At 40.7% G+C, this 19,151-nt stretch overlaps 1 protein-coding gene across 2 annotated transcripts; it reads left to right on the top strand.

Annotated features, from left to right (window-relative positions):
- Positions 1 to 2,216: 2,216 nt before the first annotated feature.
- LOC142851743 (uncharacterized) lies at positions 2,217 to 19,040 on the top strand. 2 transcript variants are annotated; one of them, XM_075975740.1, is made up of 5 exons: positions 2,217 to 2,429; positions 5,047 to 5,236; positions 7,739 to 7,865; positions 9,118 to 9,213; positions 14,262 to 19,040. In XM_075975740.1, exons 3-5 carry the CDS (start codon positions 7,742 to 7,744, stop codon positions 15,956 to 15,958), a joined length of 1,917 nt encoding a protein of 638 aa, XP_075831855.1. In that variant the 5' UTR covers positions 2,217 to 2,429; positions 5,047 to 5,236; positions 7,739 to 7,741; the 3' UTR covers positions 15,959 to 19,040. The 2 variants fall into 2 exon arrangements, with proteins under 2 accessions (XP_075831855.1, XP_075831856.1); XM_075975741.1 differs by lacking the exon at positions 5,047 to 5,236.
- The last annotated feature ends 111 nt before the right edge of the window (positions 19,041 to 19,151 follow it).

The following is a 19,151-nucleotide window of genomic DNA, read 5'->3' as shown; positions in this document are numbered from 1 at the left end:
AGTATGAAATCCGCTGTAGCTGTAGAAAGCTCAGTTCCAATCAGAGAATCCTGGTGCTCTGTGCTGACAGCAGGAGAGGTGCCGTGGGCCAAGACCACATGCTTGAAAGTCTCTATTTTATGGAAGTGTAAATCCATTTGCGAAAACAAAATTGAAAATTGGTTTGAATGAGTTCCACGCTCAAAACTACTCTTCTAGGAAAGTGTTTCCCCAGGACCAGTCCTCAGAGAAAAATGCTCGTGGGCCTGGCACCATCCCAAGTTGGAAGCAGAACTTGACAGCAGGGCTCACATGGTATCGATTTTGTAGGCCTTTGTGATACAACACGTCTTCACGGAGCTTTGGAACACTGTTACATAGAACTGCTTTGCTAGGCCATTTGTGGAACATTCAGTGTCCTCACAGTCCCTATGTGGTCACAGTGCAGGTAACCGACAGGTAAGCTGCCTTGGAACCCAATGATGCTCCCATGTCAGAATCCAAAGAGCAAACCCTGTTTGAAAGGGGAGCAGCTAACCTAAGACAAGGGCTATTTTGCTTCATGCCGTGCGGATGGGGATTTGAGTCTGCCCAGTTCTTTGTAGTCTAGACATTTTATTGACCTCAAATGTCATGCATGTGATGCTGTGGAATTTGAACGTTCTTACTGCACTCGCGCATCCCCTGGGCCACCACCACAACCTGTGAATGTGGAATTTTAAAAGCACCTTGACACCCTGTTGCTAGTCCATGAGCTGACTCAGCTTTTGCGCTCCATCCTTTGTGATGGCTAAGGAAAATTCCACTTGGTGCTAGGCAACCACTCTAAATTCCTAAAAAATAAGCTTGGCAATTCTGACTTGCCCCTCCCCAGAGTGTAAAACTGGTGAGAGATGACTTGTTCTGAGTTCTGTAAACTAGCTTCCTGCTAAATAGCTGGGATTCCTCAAGTGGCCGTAAATTCCACTTAAATGAAGTAATAGTGACCTTTACCTTCAAGATGCCCCCTACTCTTTACAACCCTCACATTCCTCCCTCTGGACCAGAAACGACCCATAAGCCCAATATTTCTGTTAAAGGCTCCACTCACACTCACCCATCTTGTGCTTTGGATCTGGAGGTTAAAACGATCCTGACTCTTCATGGAAGTTCTGTGAGAGAACCAAACAAAAATCATACAAGGTCCTTACTAGCCCTGTCAGAAAGCCTCCCCAGTGTGGGCTTTACTGAAAATGAACAAGCAGTTCTTGAAAAGACTACAACTCAGGAGCAACCCATCAGCAAGCTCCCCGCAGCTTCTGCTACCTAAAAACAGCTTTATCCACAGTGGCTGGAAGTCCCTAAGCAGGAGAGGTGCCTATCAGTCCTACAACAACCCATAACCTTTCTGTTTAAAACCACCAATCTACCCCCAGACTAACCTCCCCTCCATAAAATTGTCCTAATATTGCTTTAAAGGGGTCTTCAGGGTTCTCTCCGCGTTTCTGCAAGACCAGAAAAACTGAGGCTGGAAAGAAATAAAATCAATTTTAGTGCTGGGACCCTTTGGGACTTCGAACTTCACTCCAATCCCCGAGAAAAGCCAGGAGCCTTAAGGCTCCTTCTAGGGGAAGTATTAGTTAGTGAAAAAATCCAAGATACAAAAACTCCTGAGTGCTACCCATATCCCCACCCGTGGTTACACAGATGTTGACCACCTAAGCTCCCCTATCATTGAGTAACAATGGACCAATCAGAGAAGTTTCCAAACAACCCATGTGGTTAACAAAGGATCAACAGATGTCCCGAGGATGTGACCAGGGATCAATTACTATGGGAAAACAAACCCACCCAGGCAATGACAGCCTATCAGAAGATAACAGCTAAGCTTTCCCTAACCTTTAGCCAATTGTGATATAGGATAAGCAATTTTGTACTTTGAAACTGTAATCTTGGGACTCCTTTGTGGTTTTTGTCTATAAAACCCCTACTAATATTAGACGGGGTCCTCCTCCCTGCGTCTGCTGTGTTAGACTGTGAGACAGGAGAACCCTGCTTTTGCATTCAGAATACTGTGGCTCCATGGTGTTCTTAGGGGGTCTCAGGACTTAGGCACAGCAGTTGCCTCTTAGCCAATTTGTCAGATGCTTTGACCCCCGCACGCTGAATTCAACACTCTTGTTGATTGCATATATCTCTAGTGGTATTTTATGGGAATTATCCTGAACCCTAACATCCAGCAAGCTAGGCTGCTTCCTCCCATAATCTACTGCGGTATCCAAGAAATCACCGAACGTGTTCCCCTCATTTCCTTCGCGCAGACTGCTGGGATATGTAGTCGCCTCGGCTGTGACACCATGTAGTCCAGGAATTCCCGATCCGGCTTTTGGTCTGTAAAATTGTGTCTTCCCCAGATTGGGCGAGAGTCCTGCCTGCCTGCTGTGTATTCCTGTTGCGTCTCTGACACGGAGGTTGGTCCAGGGTGCTGTGCAGCCTGAGGCTCTGTGCGGGGTGCAGGTCCATCTTGGAGGGAGCGGACCTGGGTTGGGTGGGAGGGCGGGAGAAGCTGCCTTGGAGGTGCTGTGCTCAAGTGGTTAGGATGCCTGAGGTTGCAGGTCAGGGCTGGGGCGAGGGCGATAGGGACTGTGCCCTGTGTGATGATTTTCTTAGGGCGACGCCTGTTACCAGAGTCCGCATTGGGCTTCTGGGACAGGAGAGCTGCCTGGTAGCACAGAATAGATGATAGTGCAAGGTCCAGGGTTGCAAGCTAAGGATGGTCAGCTGACTGCCTGCTCCTGAGGGGGAACTGGGAGCTCACTGAGCAGCTTTGGTGGGGAAGCCTGCTTCACATCTGACCCATTCTCAGGTGGATGCTGTGGGATTTCTCAGCATCTTTAGACCAAACAGCGTTCCTGGTTTTTCCTGTGCGTTGTAGCCGGCCTAGTTTAGTGGTCGTGAGGTTTACACTGTGTTCCTTTTCTCTTCCAGTGAAATAATTAGGAAAGGAAAAATCTGAAGCTCAACATTTCTCGTAGGAAATTCTGGAACACAGCAGACAGATCTTGCCAGGACCAGCTGCTATAGAAAGCTGTGACTAGGGTGGAGAGAACACACATACAGCCCACACACAGAGGACCCTCTGCAGGAAGAAGGAACTGGAGAAGCTGACTCCAGGCCTCACCTTGAGAACTGCGTTTCCTTAAAGACTTGAAAGGTCCCCCATCCCTAATGTAGGGCGGACTAACTGTGAAAACGACAGGATGTCTGCTTGGCCCACAGTGGTTGTGTCAACGTCTTGATGAGGCCTTGAGCTTGTTGAGCTGGTCCAGAAGCAGGGTCCCTAGGAACAGGTGAAAAGCCCTCATGGCCTTGTGTTACAGTGCCAGGCTTTTGTGTCAGGTCAGCAGGTGAGGAGAACTCCCAGACCTGTGTGTATTCCTGGGATTTTAGTAACCAGACCTGTGATAGAAAAGAAACGTCAGTCTCCTCTGAGGCACATCCCTGTCATCTCTGCGTTTGTGAGGGGGAGGCAGGGCCCTCTGGTCCTCTCCTGCTTCATAGCGAATTCAATGCCACCCTAAGCTACCTAGTCTGTGACAGAACATTTAAACATACTTTATGAATGTGATAAATACTTCCTGTGGTTCCTTTCATGTACTAACAGTGAGCACCATGGCAAATCGCTGCAGTCAACACTTTGTTGACTTACAAACTATGTGTGCTTGATTTCTGTTGATTCATCCCACATGTAACTTAAACTTTGTCCCTAAAATGTTTTTGTTGAAAACTTTACATTTGGTGATTGCATGTTTGCTTGCATTTACTTTATGAGGAAGAATTCTCTTTGCCTTCTTTGAACATTCCCCATTGTATGCATTGAATATTCATTCCTTTTCAGGGTAGACCATTCATATTTATATCATTATGTGCACACATATACATTTATGTGCTGTATGTGTAACTATAATAATTAGATACAAATAAACCATGGATCTGAGACAGATTATTGGAGGACATGAGAGAAGTTGCAATGAGGAGATAGATGGGAAAATGACATTATAATAATAACTTTTCACAGAAAAATTGCACTGTTGCCGATTGTGACAGTATTGGTGAAACTGGAAGTTATGTCAGGCAAAGGTAAATAACACATGATCTCATCAACATGTTGAATTAATGAAATGAAACTCATAAAATATAGATATGTGTTTACCATTAAGAATCATAGGAGAGAGATGGTGGAGATGCAATTGTTTTGTCCAGTGACCAAAGACATCAGTAATCCAACACTTGGACTTCTGTAACCAGATACTTTTCTCCTGCCCACTAGTTCCCAAGTAACTACCCCAAAGGTTACTGTTAATTACAAAATCAATGGCTCAGGCTTAAAATCGGCTATTTCTTATATTTAAATTAACCCATTTCTATTAGTCTATATATTACCACAAGGCTTGTGACTTGTTACCTCACATCTTACCTCTCCAGTGGCTGCTGGTGTCTTCCTGACTCTGTCCTTCTTCTCCCTGTATCTTTGCTTAGAAATTTCACCTGGCTTTATTCTGCCTGGCTACTGGCCAAATCAGAGTCTTTATTAACCAATGGTAATAAAACATATTCACAGCATACAAAAAGACATTCCACAATATTTTCCATTTTCTCTCTTATCTAAAAGGAAGGTTTTTAATTTAATATAGTAAAATTACATATAGCAAGAATTACAGTTAAAATATTTAGTCTATTTCTATTATGCAAAATTAAAGAAAATATTCTATCAATATCCTATCTTCCTAAATCTAAACTTTCATATATAATTTATCTTTTATCATGACTACGGAAAACTATAATTATAAATATCTAGTCCTCCATCAAAGGCCCCATAAGGATTTAATAATACCTGAAGAATCAAGAAGCATATTGTAAGCAACTTGCAAAACTCTAGAAATGAGAGGGACATCTGGCTGCCTGAATGGTCACCCAAAGTTCTTCTGTAACATTGGGGCAGCTATCTTCTGCCTACAGAGTAGATTATCAGGCAGATTTCTCAGTGAAGCAGACACCCTGAAGAACTGTCCCATATTGTTTCGGCAGGTTTGGAAGTCACTAAGCTGTGGGTCCTGCATGTCCAGTTTATACAGCACGCAAACAAGAGTGGTTTCTCTCCAAATGGCAGCCTTACCACTTGAAAGCAAACTCCATAAGGAGCTTCTCTGGTGCCCATCATTTTCTTGAAGTGATTGGTGCTGCCAGGAACAGATAGATCTCACTGTCAGGGAAAGTCGTAAGTTCTTAAAAGATTTTAATACCATATTCTGTTGGTCTTTGAAGTGTTTGAGATTTACCTGCCCATCTGAAATAGATCTCTGCATATCTAGAAAACCTAACTAACATAACTAAGTTTGACTATTAAAGATGACTATTAATTTGTATATTTTAATGATACATTGCATTTTAATGAACTGCATGAGTATAATACCTTAAACAAGAGTAGAAATATTTAATAATCCTAAAAATTGACCTTAAATTAGTATTACTATACAGAAATGCTTTAAACAAGAACAGAAACATGTATGCAGTATAACACAATTGACTTTAAATGTATATCACTCTACCTAAATTCATACCAATGCAAAATATCTAAGATAAATAGTTGTCTTTTTGGTGTGGGAAGTGCTTCTGTATATGTGCTGCTTTTATTGGTTAATGAATAAAGAAACTGCCTTGGCCTCTGATAGGGTAGAAAAGAGCTAGCTGGGGAAGGGGAGAACTAAACTGAATGCTGGGAGAAAGAAGACAGAGTCAGGGAGACATCATGTAGCTGCTACCAGGAACAGACAATCTGGAACCTTGCTGGTAAGCCACAGCCATGTGATGATACTCAGATTAATAGAAATGGGTTAAATTAAGATGTAAGACCTAGCCAATAAGAAGCTAGAGCTAATAGGCCAAGTAGTGATTTAGTTAACACAGTGTATGTGTGGTTATTTAGAGTCTGGGCAGTAAGGAACAAACATGAAGCCTCCTACAACATCTTTTTTTTCTTATATTTCTATATCTTCTTAAATATAAGAAGCATTCATAACCTACCAAATAACCAAAGATCATCCAAATAACTAAACACGCTGAAGTCTTGTGAATGTGGATGTCATTTTCTCCAAACTTCTGTCTGCTGTCTGAAAATGAAGTAACTTTAGAGTCCCTGATAAATTTGAGATAGTGACCAAGTCCTTGGAGTACCAGTGGTAACCTTTGGTTTTTAGGGAACACCTGTTAAATTTTAGGAGGTTTCCCTTGTTCAAAGTTGGTAACCCGGACCTAAATTATTTCTCAGACCAGAGGGAGGTGTGGGAATAAAGACACAACTCTCATGACTTTATCCGGAGGGAGTTTTCAGGGATCCCTCAGGAAATTCTGAGTTCACATCCAGAAAAATCACCTGTGATTATTCTCCAAATGGCTTTTGTATCAAAACGTAAAATGAGGGAACAATTCATTAGCATTCTGTTTCCTAGGTAACCGGGAGAATGACTGTGGTCATGTTCACACTTTCTATGTCTATTTTGTCATGTCTTCCTATCTGTCTTCCTGCTCTTTCACACAGACTGAATCAACACCTCTTTCCCAGGCGACCTCCCAAATTACAAAGAAGGAGCAGAGCGACATTAGCATAGCCTGACCCTTTGTTTAGGATGACATCACTTTGCCTGGAAAGGCCAGGTGAAAGCCTACTGAACTCCAAAGAAATACTGAATCCCAGACGACAGACAGAGCTGCTGCACCAGACTCTGTATTTTCATTACACTTCACTTTCATAATTGCGCACATCAAGTGTGAGAAATTCCTTCTCCATCACTGTGACTTTCTCCTGTAAAGAATGCTATGTGCGTTTTGTGTAATAGCATATGGCATTACATGCATGTTCTGTGGATGCATTCATTTTACATTTAATCTGTCTTAAGTGGATCATGTCCAACTGGGCTTATAGGATTGCTTACCTTGTCTTTCAATGGGTCCAGTGTGAGATCATGTGACCACTTCGGACAGGCCGGAGGAATATTATTTACCCATGTAAGAAATATTTATCACGCCGGGCGGTGGTGGCGCACACCTTTAATCCCAGCACTCGGGAGGCAGAGGCAGGCGGATCTCTGTGAGTTCGAGACCAGCCTGGTCTACAAGAGCTAGTTCCAGGACAGGCTCCAAAACCACAGAGAAACCCTGTCTCGAAAAACCAAAAAAAAAAAAAAACAAAGAAATATTTATCGCTCTCTTTCATCCTGGACAATCTAGACTTGTGTTAACAGGCACATGATGCTTATGTTAGGGTTTCTATTGTTGTCATGGGTCAAAGACCATGACAAAAGACAGCTTGGAGAAGAAAGGGTTATTTTAGACTCCAACTCCAGGTAACAGTCCATCTCTGAGAGAATTCAAGGCAGGAACGAGAGGCGTGAGGTGGAGAACAGGCCACAGAAGAACAACACTGCTTACTGACTCCCCGAGACTGCTTTCCTGTACCATGTAGAACTGCATGCCCAGTGCAGGCACCACCCATAGTGGGCAGTGCTGTCTCATAGGAATCACTAGTTCAGAAAATGCCCCTAGACTTGGCTACAGGGCAGTCTTGGTAGGAATTTTTTCAATTATTTCTCTCTTTGCAAATTGGCCCTAGCTAGTTCCAAGTTGTTAGGATAACTATTAAGTCCAATGCATCTTGGTATTTAAATTTCTTATGGTTTTAAATAAATTCATGTGTGGTATCATTTGCTGATCTTTATTTCAGGAAATGCTGTCCTTCTCTGATGTGGCCATCGAGTTCTCTCCAGAAGAGAGGGAATGTCTGGAGCCTGCTCAGTGGAATCTGTACAGGGATGTGATGTTGGAGAGTTACAGCCACCTTGAATTCCTGGGTGAGCATCTCCTCTATAGTGACTTCTTATTTCACCATCAACATGTAGCTTCCTCTCTTTGTGTGGTTTCTCATGGGAGCATTTCCACAGTCAGTTTCATATCCTTCGTTTTCAAAAAAATTGAGGAGATCACTATATTAAAAGTCATTTCTGGGCTGGAGCGATGGCTCAGTTGTTAAGAACATTGACTGCTCTTCTAGAAGATCATTAAGTAAAAGGAAACTACACTTTCCTTCCTGCCGCTCAGATGTGAATGATCAGAAAGAAACTATGTTAATTACAGCACTGTTTGGCCTGTAAACCCAGGCAGGAAATCCCACATCACCAGCACTCCTATGGCAGCTCACAATTGTTCGTAAACCCAAGGTCTGACAACCTCCTGCTGTGTGATGTTTTGATTGTGTTGTGTTCTGACAAATAAAGCTTGATTGGAGTCAGAGGGTAGAACTAACCACCAACTGACCATAAAGATATGGAGAGGGGAACAAGATGTGGAAAGCTGGGCTGAGACAGGATCTCTGCCCTTTTGGATGGTGGGATGGAAGAGGTAGGCGCTTCTCTGATCTTTCATTTCCTTAGCCGATATCTCACTCCTGATTTTTTATTGATAAAGATTAATTAGATTAACAAATCAACCTCACACAGACATACATGAAGGAAAAACACCAATGTATATGAAAAGTTAAAATAAATAATGATTTAAAAAATGAATCATTTTACTGTTTGCTTCCTAATGTGTTTGCATCTGTTGGATGTATGTTTTTTTCACTATAGAAGGACTTTTAAAAATTTGGTGGCAGGAGACATGGAGCACACTTTTTACTTGAAATGTTTTACAATTCAGTTGTACTGTTTTTTTCCATTGAAATGAAATTCAGAATCTGATGTAAATTCCTTTATGAAGTTGGGTTTTTTTTCCTTTTCTTTTGTATTTTTTTTTAATTTTTAGAGACAGAGTTTCTCTCTGGTTTTGGAGTCTGTCCTGGAAATAACTCTTGTAGACCAGGCTGGCCTTGAACTCACAGAGATTTGCCTCCCTCTATCTCTTGAGTGTTGGAATTAAAGGCTTGAGCCACCATCATCCGGCTCCTTCATGTGTTGTAGTGATCCTGTCTGAAAATACTTAAGGAACTGATTGTCTGCAATCATTTGTCACCTCATCTCTGTCCTTACAAACCATGTACAGACAGGGACATGTCAATTCCTAGTAAAAGAGCACATAAACAAACTTCTTGTCTTATTCTGTACACAGGTCTTGCTGTCCCTAAGCCACACTTGGTGACATTTCTGGAGCAAAGACCAGAGCCTTCAGATGGGAAGAGACAAGCAGCAGCCACCGTACACCCAGGTGTGTAGGGATGAGGGGTTCAGGGGCAGAGTTGAGATCCAACTATCTAATAGAAAGTGAAGCTTTCCTATGTGCCTTGAAACATGATACCATGGGAATCATTCTTTAGGTCTCTCATTCAGGCCTTTGTTGTCAGAGTACATGTCTCAGAGGTTTATGAGGGTTTAAGTCTCTTTGGATTTCCCAGTAACAAGCTGTGCTTCTGTTTACAGTGATCTCCAAGGTTTTCCTTTTTGTTGAGTCTCCATTGTAATGTAAGACTCATGGAAATAGAAATCAGTCCTGCTACGACCGAGAGTCATTTATTTAGAGATGCTGAGAGCAGACTCATGGCAGAAAGATCTCTACACAAAAGCAACCACAGTGGGTTAATAAAGGCAAACCCACAATTCCATCACAGAGAAGCAGGCAGGGACAGAGGTTCAATGGTGTCAGTTCTGTTGGTAAGGAGAATTTGGGGGTTGGAAGCATTGGATAAAACTCAGACGAACCAGATGCACTTTGGGCAGTGCATTCCCCACTGATCTTAGGGAAGAGTCAAAGCATTAGCATATCGTATAAAGGGGATTTACTAGGCCACTAAGTACACTAGTTTAACAAAGGCTGTTAGTTTTTTTCAACACTTTTACCCTCAGCTGCTTCAGCAGGTCCTGACCATTAGACATAGAAAGAGTAGGACAGGATAACCTGTAAGGCCTTACCCTGTTTATTCAAGGACGCCCATCAAATGAGTTATGGATTCGGTGTTTGTGTGCTCTCTTTCCTGACAGTAGATTTAGGCCTATTAGTGAGTTGTAAGGCTCGATATGTTTTTCGGTTTTATTTTTCAAGTTAATCTATTTATCATGAACATGGAGTGGTATTTGGATATATATATATATATATATATATATATATGTAGTAACAACTTGTTAAAGAAATTATAGGTTTATATGTGTCAATCTCTTGTTTCCAGATACATCAGTACTAGTAAAATGTTTTATTTCAGATGCAGTCAGGGTATCCACTGTGGCTAGAAGTATAGGAAGCATCATGGCTAATGTTATCATGAGTCCGATTGGATGAAAAGATCTGTGATCTCTTCTTCTGGAGGTCTCCTGTTGATTCTCTAATGTCCTTAGTGTATATTTTCATTAACTTCCAGGTTTTTAATAGGATCAGGGCTTATGAGTTTAGGCAGTGTTTTTCATCAGCAAGTCTATAGATCAGCTCTGTGCTGCCAAACATTCCCAAATAAGCACATAGAGACAATATTAATTATAAATATTCGACCAACAGCTCAGGCTCATTACGAATGAGGTCTTACACTTTAGATACTCCCATATGTCTTATTTACACTCTGCCACGTGGCAGTACCTTTTCTTCATACAGTATGTGTATCTCTTGCTTCTTACAATCCTGGTCACTCATCTGAATCTGACTTTCTTATGCCATAATTTGGACTGCCCTGAACATCCTACCTAGCCATAAAGCAATCTGCTTTTTATTAACAATAAAAGCAACACATCTTCACAGTGTACAGAAAGATCATTCCACAGCATTTCCTCCTTTTTATCTATCTAGTTAAAAAGGATGCTTTTGACTTTAACATAGTAAAAGTATATGTAACAAAAACAGCCTCTAATTTCCTGTGTAAATAAAAGCATAATTTATCTCCCAAAGTAACATACTTCTTTTTTCCTTTTAAAGTCAAGACATGCTAAAAATATATAGGTTGGTTTAATTCAGTAGTTTCCATAATCTCAGCATCTCCCATTCCTTCATTAGCAGTCAGAAAATCTACAGACAACAAATAACATATAGAATCCAGACACACTGTGTGTATCCCTTCTATATGTGCCTTTTTCCTTTCATATTACTTTACTCCCTTTTAAAGAACTTTTACATTATACTTTATAAGTATGTATATATTTTTCTGACTGTCTATACCAATTTTCTTTTCTCTCATAAGGCTTTATACATTTTTAAACATACTGTACCCATTTACAGATTTTTTTTTACCATCTGGATCTGTCTTTCCTGGGGATCTGTACCCTTTTCTGCTCACATGAGCAAAACCCCAAACCTGCCACCCACTGCTGTGGTGGAGCTCAAGCTGGTGGCTCAGCTCTGTAGTCAGCCACCAGGAGATGTGTCTCTGTACTGCAGCCCACATGAGAGAGACACAAGACAAGGGAGATGCATTTGGCTCCACTTTTGTTAATTGAGAAACTTTTGAGCTTCCTCGTGTCTTTTGCGGTCATGGTGCACCAAGTTTGAATGCATTTGTGAATTTTCTGTCCCACCAGCCTTTCCCAAATAAGCAAAATGAAGACTTTTCGTTAATTGTAAATGCTCAGCCAATAGCTTAGATTCATTTTTAGGTAGGTGTTTCTTTTAAATGAACCCATATTTCTCATCTTCCCTCTGTCACATGGCAGTTTCTTCTTTCAACACAGTATGTTCATCTTCTTTCTCTCTCTGTGTCTGCTAGATGTGGAGGCCCAAAAATGTGAGCCTATTTCTCCCTTGTCTGAAGGTCAGAGAGTTTTAACTTGTTCAGCGTTGTTGAGAAAAGTGAGGCTACACGTCCTGACCTAGGGTGTGGTCACTCGGTGTTTGTGACATTAAGGTGGTCCATATAGGTAGACATACTCCAAACAATGTTCAGGATACTGAAGCATTCCTTTTTTGAAATAAGAGGTTTGACCTGTGAGTGACTGCCTTCAGGATTCTTGGTCTTGGGTGATTTTACTGCCTAAACAAAAGAATGCTAAAGTCTTGATGTCTCAAAGTAATGAAATAAATGACTATTCTTTTTGCCCTGTGTATCATGTTAAAGCAGTCTTTTGTCTTCTTCCCCCTGTGGTATTGGGGAATAAAAGTGTATGGAAGATTAAGCGCAGGGTGATTTCAGTATTTACTGGAACTCCTTCCCAGTACGATCCTGTTTCTGCTTTATTATTTTCACTCATTCCCTTCACTTATTTTCTAATTCCTATGCCCCTGCCCTAGTAAGTGGGATGCTTGTCCAAGCTGGTCTCTGACAGCTGGTGACTCCTCTCACTCTCCCCTTCTCCTTCCCAGTATTTTCTCTGCCCAGGAAATCTTGTCTAACCATCAGTCAATCAACTTTTATTAACAATGAGAGTAAGAAAGGTATTGCACAGCAGAGGAGCTGGTCCAGATGTCTCTGGCAGGTGACTCAGAATGGCTGCTCTGAGTGAGCTTTCACAGTCCACCTCACCTCCTCCTCGGGCTGTGTTGTATCACCTGATGTGGTGGGTCCACAGGTGGCAGACACAACTTCGTTTAAATGAGTGCCCAGAGTTCAGCCTGCTGTGCTGACTGACCCTGTGACAGATTCTTTGTCATATATGTCTACCACTTTGTCATATATGTCTACCACTTTGAATCATGTACTGACATCATAACTCTGGGGCAAGCTTTGTTAAGAGGAAGAATTGCAAAGCCAGAGGACAGGGCATGGCCATTTGAACTAGCATGGAATTCCCATACCAGGGAGGTGGTAGGAATAGCTATAAGGTTCCCCTTGGTATCCTCAACTATCAGATTGGGAGACATGGAGTACAGAGAAATTGCAAAGAGTGTCTCCATTTCTTGACAATTCTTAGAATGAGGTTTAGGACCTAAGATCCTCCTCAGTATGAGAGAATCCATCCCTATCCCCATCTTTCCAGCAGATAAGGAATGGGATTTACTGGTCTGGATTACAGACTTGAGGGAGAAAGGAGCAGCAAACAATGAACACTCTTATTCTCTATGTATCCGTATCATCTGTTGAAGCTGGAACACCATTAATCCATTAAGTCTGTGTCCCAATCCAGTGTAAGTGTCCTCATCTACCCTGGGTGTGCACTGCCGTGCAGGTGGAGTTTAGCTTTACTTTCTCCTCAAGCACTGAAGAATCCAATTTCAATAACCAGATTTCTATGTTTTTGGTTTTTTTTTTTTTTTTTTTGCTTTTCAAGACAGAGTTTCTCTGTAGCCCCAGCAGTCCTGGAGCTGGTTTTGTAGACCAGGCTGGCACCAAACTCAAAAAGATCTTTCTGCCTCTCCTGCTGAGTGCTGGGATTAAAGGTGTGTGTCACAACTCCTGGTCCCATAACCAGTTAACTTTGAGTACATATAGTTTTAATATTCCATTTTAAGAAAAAAAAGTTAAAACTGAATTTCTTTCAGTTTCTTATTTGAGGCTTCACTCTGATGACAGGTACAGAGGACTGGATAATGGAGGGTAGAAAGTTTTTGCTCATCCAATATTATGTTTGAGGCCAGCCTGGTCTTGAATGTGAGTTCTCAGAAAGCAAAGTCTACAAAGAAAAACCTTGTCTTCAAAGCAAACAAACAAAAAAAGGAAATAGGTAGTTTTGTCATCTCTTTATTGACAAATATATTCTCTAAGCAAAATTTGCATGATAGACAGGAGAACCTGAAGTATTTTCTTCTTCTTTTGTTTTGTTTTGTCATGACACAATGTTTCAGGTATATATTTTCATGTCATTCAAATCAAACGTAAAATAATGTCCTGAATTTGAACTATAAATTTCATCTTTTTGTAGACTGTCTACTCGTACAGCCCATCCTTTGTACTCCCAAAGTAAAACTATATGTGCAGGATAAAACATTTATATTAGACTCTGTCTCAAATTCACAAAGTCAAAATTAACTTTGTCTTTCTCAAACTCAGCTACTTTCTTATTTCGTGGGCATCCTGCAATATAAAATCTCTACTCATTTAATGGGTTTATTTCTGTTAGTAAAATGTCCTTGCAACTTACTTAGCTAATTAACTTTGAATTATATGTCATCATGTCTATGTTCTATTTGCATATTTCCTTATTCAAGTAGAAGTATCAATCATTTCTACCTACAATATTTTACCATTTATTCTCATTTATCATTCTATTCTATAGGTTTTGAAATGACTGTATTTTTCACTGATGCTTCAATATATATGAATAAATTTTTTCTTTTAAAAAGATAAGTATCATAAGTATGAAGAATATTTCCTAACCTTTGTTCCTATCTCAATCTTTGCTGAACAGGAACAAAATCCAAAAATCACAGCAGTTACAAGGACATTGATTATAACTCACTACAGATTCAATGTCAGAGAATTCATACAAAGGAGAAACCCTACAAGTGTGAAGAATGTGGTAAGGGCCTTAGTTCTTCTAAAGCACTTTCCATACACCAGAGACTTCACACTGGAGAAAAACCCTTCACCTGTGAAGAATGTCACAAGGCCTTCAATACTCGCTCATCACTTTTTATACACCAGAAAGATCATACTGATGAAAAAACGTACAAGTGTGAAGACTGTGGCAGATCATTTTACTATCTTTCAATGCTGAAACAACATAAAATAATTCATGTTAAAGAGAGCCCATACAAGTGCAAAGAATGTGGCAGGTGTTTTTTCTCATTTTTATGCCTTAGACAACATCAAGCAAGACATACTGGAAAGAAAGCATACAAGTGTGAAAAGTGTGGCAAATGCTTTTCCTTCCCTTCATCCTTTCGGCGACATCAAGCAATTCATTCTGAAGACAGTCCCTATAAATGTGCGAAGAGTAGCAAAACTCTTTCCCGTTTTACATTCCTTCAAGAACATCAGACAATTCATTCTGGAAAGAAATCATACAAGTGTGAGAAGTGTGGCAAATGTTTTTACTTCCCATCATCCCTTCGTCGACATAAAGCAATTCATTCTGAAGATAATCCCTACAAGTGTGCAGAGTGTGGCAAAACTCTTTCCAGTTTTAAATTCCTTCAAGAACATCAGACAATTCATTCTGGAAAGAAATCATACAAGTGTGAAGAGTGTGGCAAATGTTTTTACTTCTCCTTATCCCTTCGGCGACATAAAGCAATTCATTCTGAAGACAGTCCCTTTAAGTGTGCAGAGTGTGGCAAAACATTCTCCTATTTAACATACCTTCAAGATCATCAGACAATTCATACTGGAGAGAAAGCATACAAGTGTGAAGAGTGTGGCAGATGTTTCCACTTATCTTCATCCCTTCGGCGACATCAAACAATTCACCGTGAAGACAATCCCTACAATTGTGAGGACTGTGGCAGAAGGTTTGGCTCTTCTTTATCCCTTAAACAACATCAAACAATTCATTCAGCAAAGAGTCCTTATACCAGTGTGCATTGTGGCAAATGGTCTTCCTATTCTAGGGATCTTCAGGGTCATGAAACAGTTTACACTGGAGAGAAACCCTACAAGTGTGAAGAATGTCACAAAGGCTTTCGTTGTCCCTCATCCCTTAGTAGACACAAGAGAGTTCACACTGGAGAGAAACCCTACAAGTGTGAAGAATGTCACAAACCTTTTCGTTGTCCTTCATCCCTTAGTAGACACAAGAGAGTTCATACTGGAGAGAAACCGTACAAGTGTGAAGAATGTCACAAAGCCTTTCGTTGTCACTCATCCTTTAGTAGACACATGAGAGTTCACACTGGAGAGAAACCCTACAAGTGTGAAGAATGTCACAAAGCCTTTCATTATCACTCATCCCTTAAGACACACAAGAGAGTTCATACTGGAGAGAAACCCTTCAATTGTGAAGTATGTCACAAAGCTTTTAATTGTTACTCATCTTTTAGGACACATGAGAGAGTTCATACTGGAGAGAAACCCTACAAGTGTGAAGACTGTGGCAGGTGCTTTTCTTCATCTTCATCCTTTAGACGACATAAAAAAGCAAAAATTCATTCTGAAAAGAATTCCTAAAGTTGTGGGGAATGTGGCAAAAACTTTATGAATCTTAATATACTTATTCAACACATGATATAGTTAATACAAGAGAGAAATCCAACAAATGTCTTTAAAAGTTTACTTCTTCAAACCTTCAAATGAATCAGATGATTCATTCTGACTGCAAACATCATGAATGATGTATGATTCCCCTCTGCATTTTGTGAATATGTTTAATACCATTGGTTAATAAAGAAGCTGTGTCAACCAATGGCTTAGCAAAGCCGTGCAGGTAATTCAAACAGATATAGAAAGAGAGTAGGAAGGTTCAGAGAGATGTCATGTAGCTGCCGAAGGAGACAGATGCCAGAACCTACTGCTAAGCCACAGCCTCATGGCAATCTACAGATGAATAGAAATGGGTTAATTTAAGATGTAAGAGTTACTTAATAAGAAGCCTGAGCTAATTAGCCAAACAGTGTTGTAATTAATGTAGTTTCTGTGTGATTATTCAGGTCTCGACAGCCAGGAAACATAAGAACAGTCTCCAATTACACATGAGTGTGTGAAGCGTCACAAAATCTTTGCCAAGAAATCAGATATTATTCACCTGAAATAAATACCTAATGGAGAATAGTAATGTAGTTATTTTGGATGTCAATATCAACATGTGACTTACAACAGCACAAATGCTATTAATGTCATCAGAGAACAGTAGAGACTTCTCGTTGCTGTAACCCCCAACAGTTTGTTTAATCAGTGTGTTTGAAACTTGTCTTTATTAATGAGTCTCTCTCTTCTGTAACTATAAAAGATTAGTGAAACTTTTACCATGTCATAGCTTTGTCCATTGTTTACCCAAAATTAGTGCCCATAGAGCAATAATGTAGGAAAGGTGTGGAGTGACCAATCATTTTCTGATTGAATTCAGAGCCTTTGCACAGTAGGTAACTGATGGGATGTTAAATTTGTGATATACTTGTGCTTGGATCAGTGATAAACCCGAGGGAGAATTTAATATTGGTGTTTTAATAAGTGTATTGGAACTAAATGAACCCAAGTTCTCAACTTTATACCCACAGTCAGGCACCTCTCAACCTTCACCAGAATGTATTAATTGTGTGGTAGATGGAGAAGACTACACAGATGCAAAATGATCAAAGTGTGAAGAATATTCCTCTGTGGAGGCCCCAATCCAAAGATGACACCTGCATCACACATCGTAAGTGAGTTCCCTTGCACATCTAAAGCCAAAAGTTATGGAGAAGAGTTGGAAAGAATGTCAGAGCCAGGTATCGTAGATGTGTGCCCTGAAGCAGTAGAAATGTTGAGACATTTCTAGAACAGTGAAACATTGCTAAAAATGTTAATACCATTTCATGCATGAACACCCTGTGGCTATGACTACGTGGATAACACTTACGTAAGCTGAACCACACCATACAACAAGCATAAGACCCTCACTGTCTCACCTGTATCGAGGACCTACTGTCAATTGATGGCTGTTGAGGAAGACAGTCAATCCAGTTACCTTCCAGGTTCCAGTCAACTCTCCTACACCCCTAAACACTGAGGAAACACTAATAATAATAAATAAATAACAAAGAAAAAGCCCACCGAGTTGTGAGCGTAAAGTGTTTGCAAGGGTAAGAAGTAATAGGTGAAGGAATGTGGAGATTTGAGTCAAACGTAATATCCATGTGTTAAATTTCCCCAAAATCAATATCATTTTAAAGATTGCTGTTTTGGGACATGTCCAAACTTGACCTGTATTAGCAGTGATTACAGTGCCTGAATCTGGCTGTCATTTCCAGAGGGTCAGCATCCTACTGGGAAGGCATCCTGAGGGAGAAAGTGAGTGGACTCCCAGAAGGACTGAGGTGCTGAGGACTAAGGAGCCCTGCATCAGTGTAACCTCAGGGAAGAGACAGGGATGGCTTTGCAGAGATGAGTTGCGGCCAGACTCACCTTGTATCTTCCCCTAGGCTTTGTCATGAGCACAACAGAGGAAAGCGAAACAGCAGCTTCTCTACCCTCCCCTCCCTCCTACATCCACAGTGATCACAGCTGCTTTTGCTCCTGGTTATCCATCATTATTTTTTTTTCTTCGGTTTTTCGAGACAGGGTTTCTCTGTGGTTTTGGAGCCTGTCCTGGAGCTAGACAGGCTGGTCTCGAACTCACAGAGATCCGCCTGCCTCTGCCTCCCAAGTGCTGGGATTAAAGGCGTGAGCCACCACTGCCCGGCTATCCATCATTATTATACAAGGAAAGGAGTGTAGCAGTCAAATGAACTTGGTGGGTAGAAAGTTACAACACATCACATATTTCCTATCATTGAGTTTTGTTAAAAACTGTTTATTAACATGTAAATGTCCTCCTGCACATTAAAGAAAACACAGAGGGATATGCTTCCAGCTTAAACTTCCATCACAGTTAATAACAGAGAAAGGCTGCTATGTGAAAAGGTTCAGTTTTTACAAAAATGTCTAAGATGTGGTCAGCAATGCCCCTATAAAAACATCAGGTTTTCTCAGTGTGTGTGTGTGAAACAGTGTTTTCTTCCTGCTTGGAGTCTCTGCAGGCCTACGTATCGATTTCCTCATAAGACAGAGGGAGGTTTCCTTATGAATGGAAATGGCCTTAATGGATATACATTTGTTCTACAAGAGAATGGATATTTCAGAGCTGTGGTCTAAGTGGAAGCTTCTCAAGTAGTCAACTTAAGTGTGAAGTATAACAGAGACACACTCTCAGTAGTAGATAGTATAGCAGAGACTCACACGCTCAGGAGTAGATAGTATACTAGAGACAGACACGCTCAGGAGTAAAGGAGTAGATAGTATACTAGAGACAGACACGCTCAGGAGTAAATAGTATAGCAGAGGTTCATAATCTCAGGTGGCATTTCTTATTTGTCTCTCTTTAATTTAAAACCCTATTATTTTGAAGGCAAAAACATTCACATGTGAAAACTAACAATACCTGAAAAGTACAGTGCTGTTGAATATTGTTTTAACTAGGCAAAGGTGTGTTACATTTGTTTATGCTGTGTAAGATTATTTTAACTGTGTAAAACAAATAAAGTGTTACATTTGCGGCTGCTGCCTTTGTTTACAATGTAAAGATGTGTTGCATCTGTTTTACCTGCCTGTTTAAGGCACGGGATTGGTTTTATAAAAGCTGAATGGCCAATAGCTAGGCAGGAGAGGAATGGGCAGGGCTGACAAG

The sequence above is a fragment of the Microtus pennsylvanicus genome, chromosome 6, assembly GCF_037038515.1.
Source record: "Microtus pennsylvanicus isolate mMicPen1 chromosome 6, mMicPen1.hap1, whole genome shotgun sequence".
Taxonomy (NCBI): domain Eukaryota; kingdom Metazoa; phylum Chordata; class Mammalia; order Rodentia; family Cricetidae; genus Microtus; species Microtus pennsylvanicus.
Note: the sequence above shows the minus strand (reverse complement) of the source record. Positions and strands in the feature narration are given on the sequence as shown.

Excerpts from the sequence above, each read along its gene's own strand:
- LOC142851743 (XM_075975741.1), top strand. The coding sequence starts at position 7,742 with ATGCTGTCCTTCTCTGATGTGGCCATCGAGTTCTCTCCAGAAGAGAGG. Across the intron at positions 7,866-9,117 it reads CAGCCACCTTGAATTCCTGG|GTCTTGCTGTCCCTAAGCCA; the intron begins GTGAGCATCTCC and ends TTCTGTACACAG. Across the intron at positions 9,214-14,261 it reads AGCAGCCACCGTACACCCAG|GAACAAAATCCAAAAATCAC; the intron begins GTGTGTAGGGAT and ends TTTGCTGAACAG.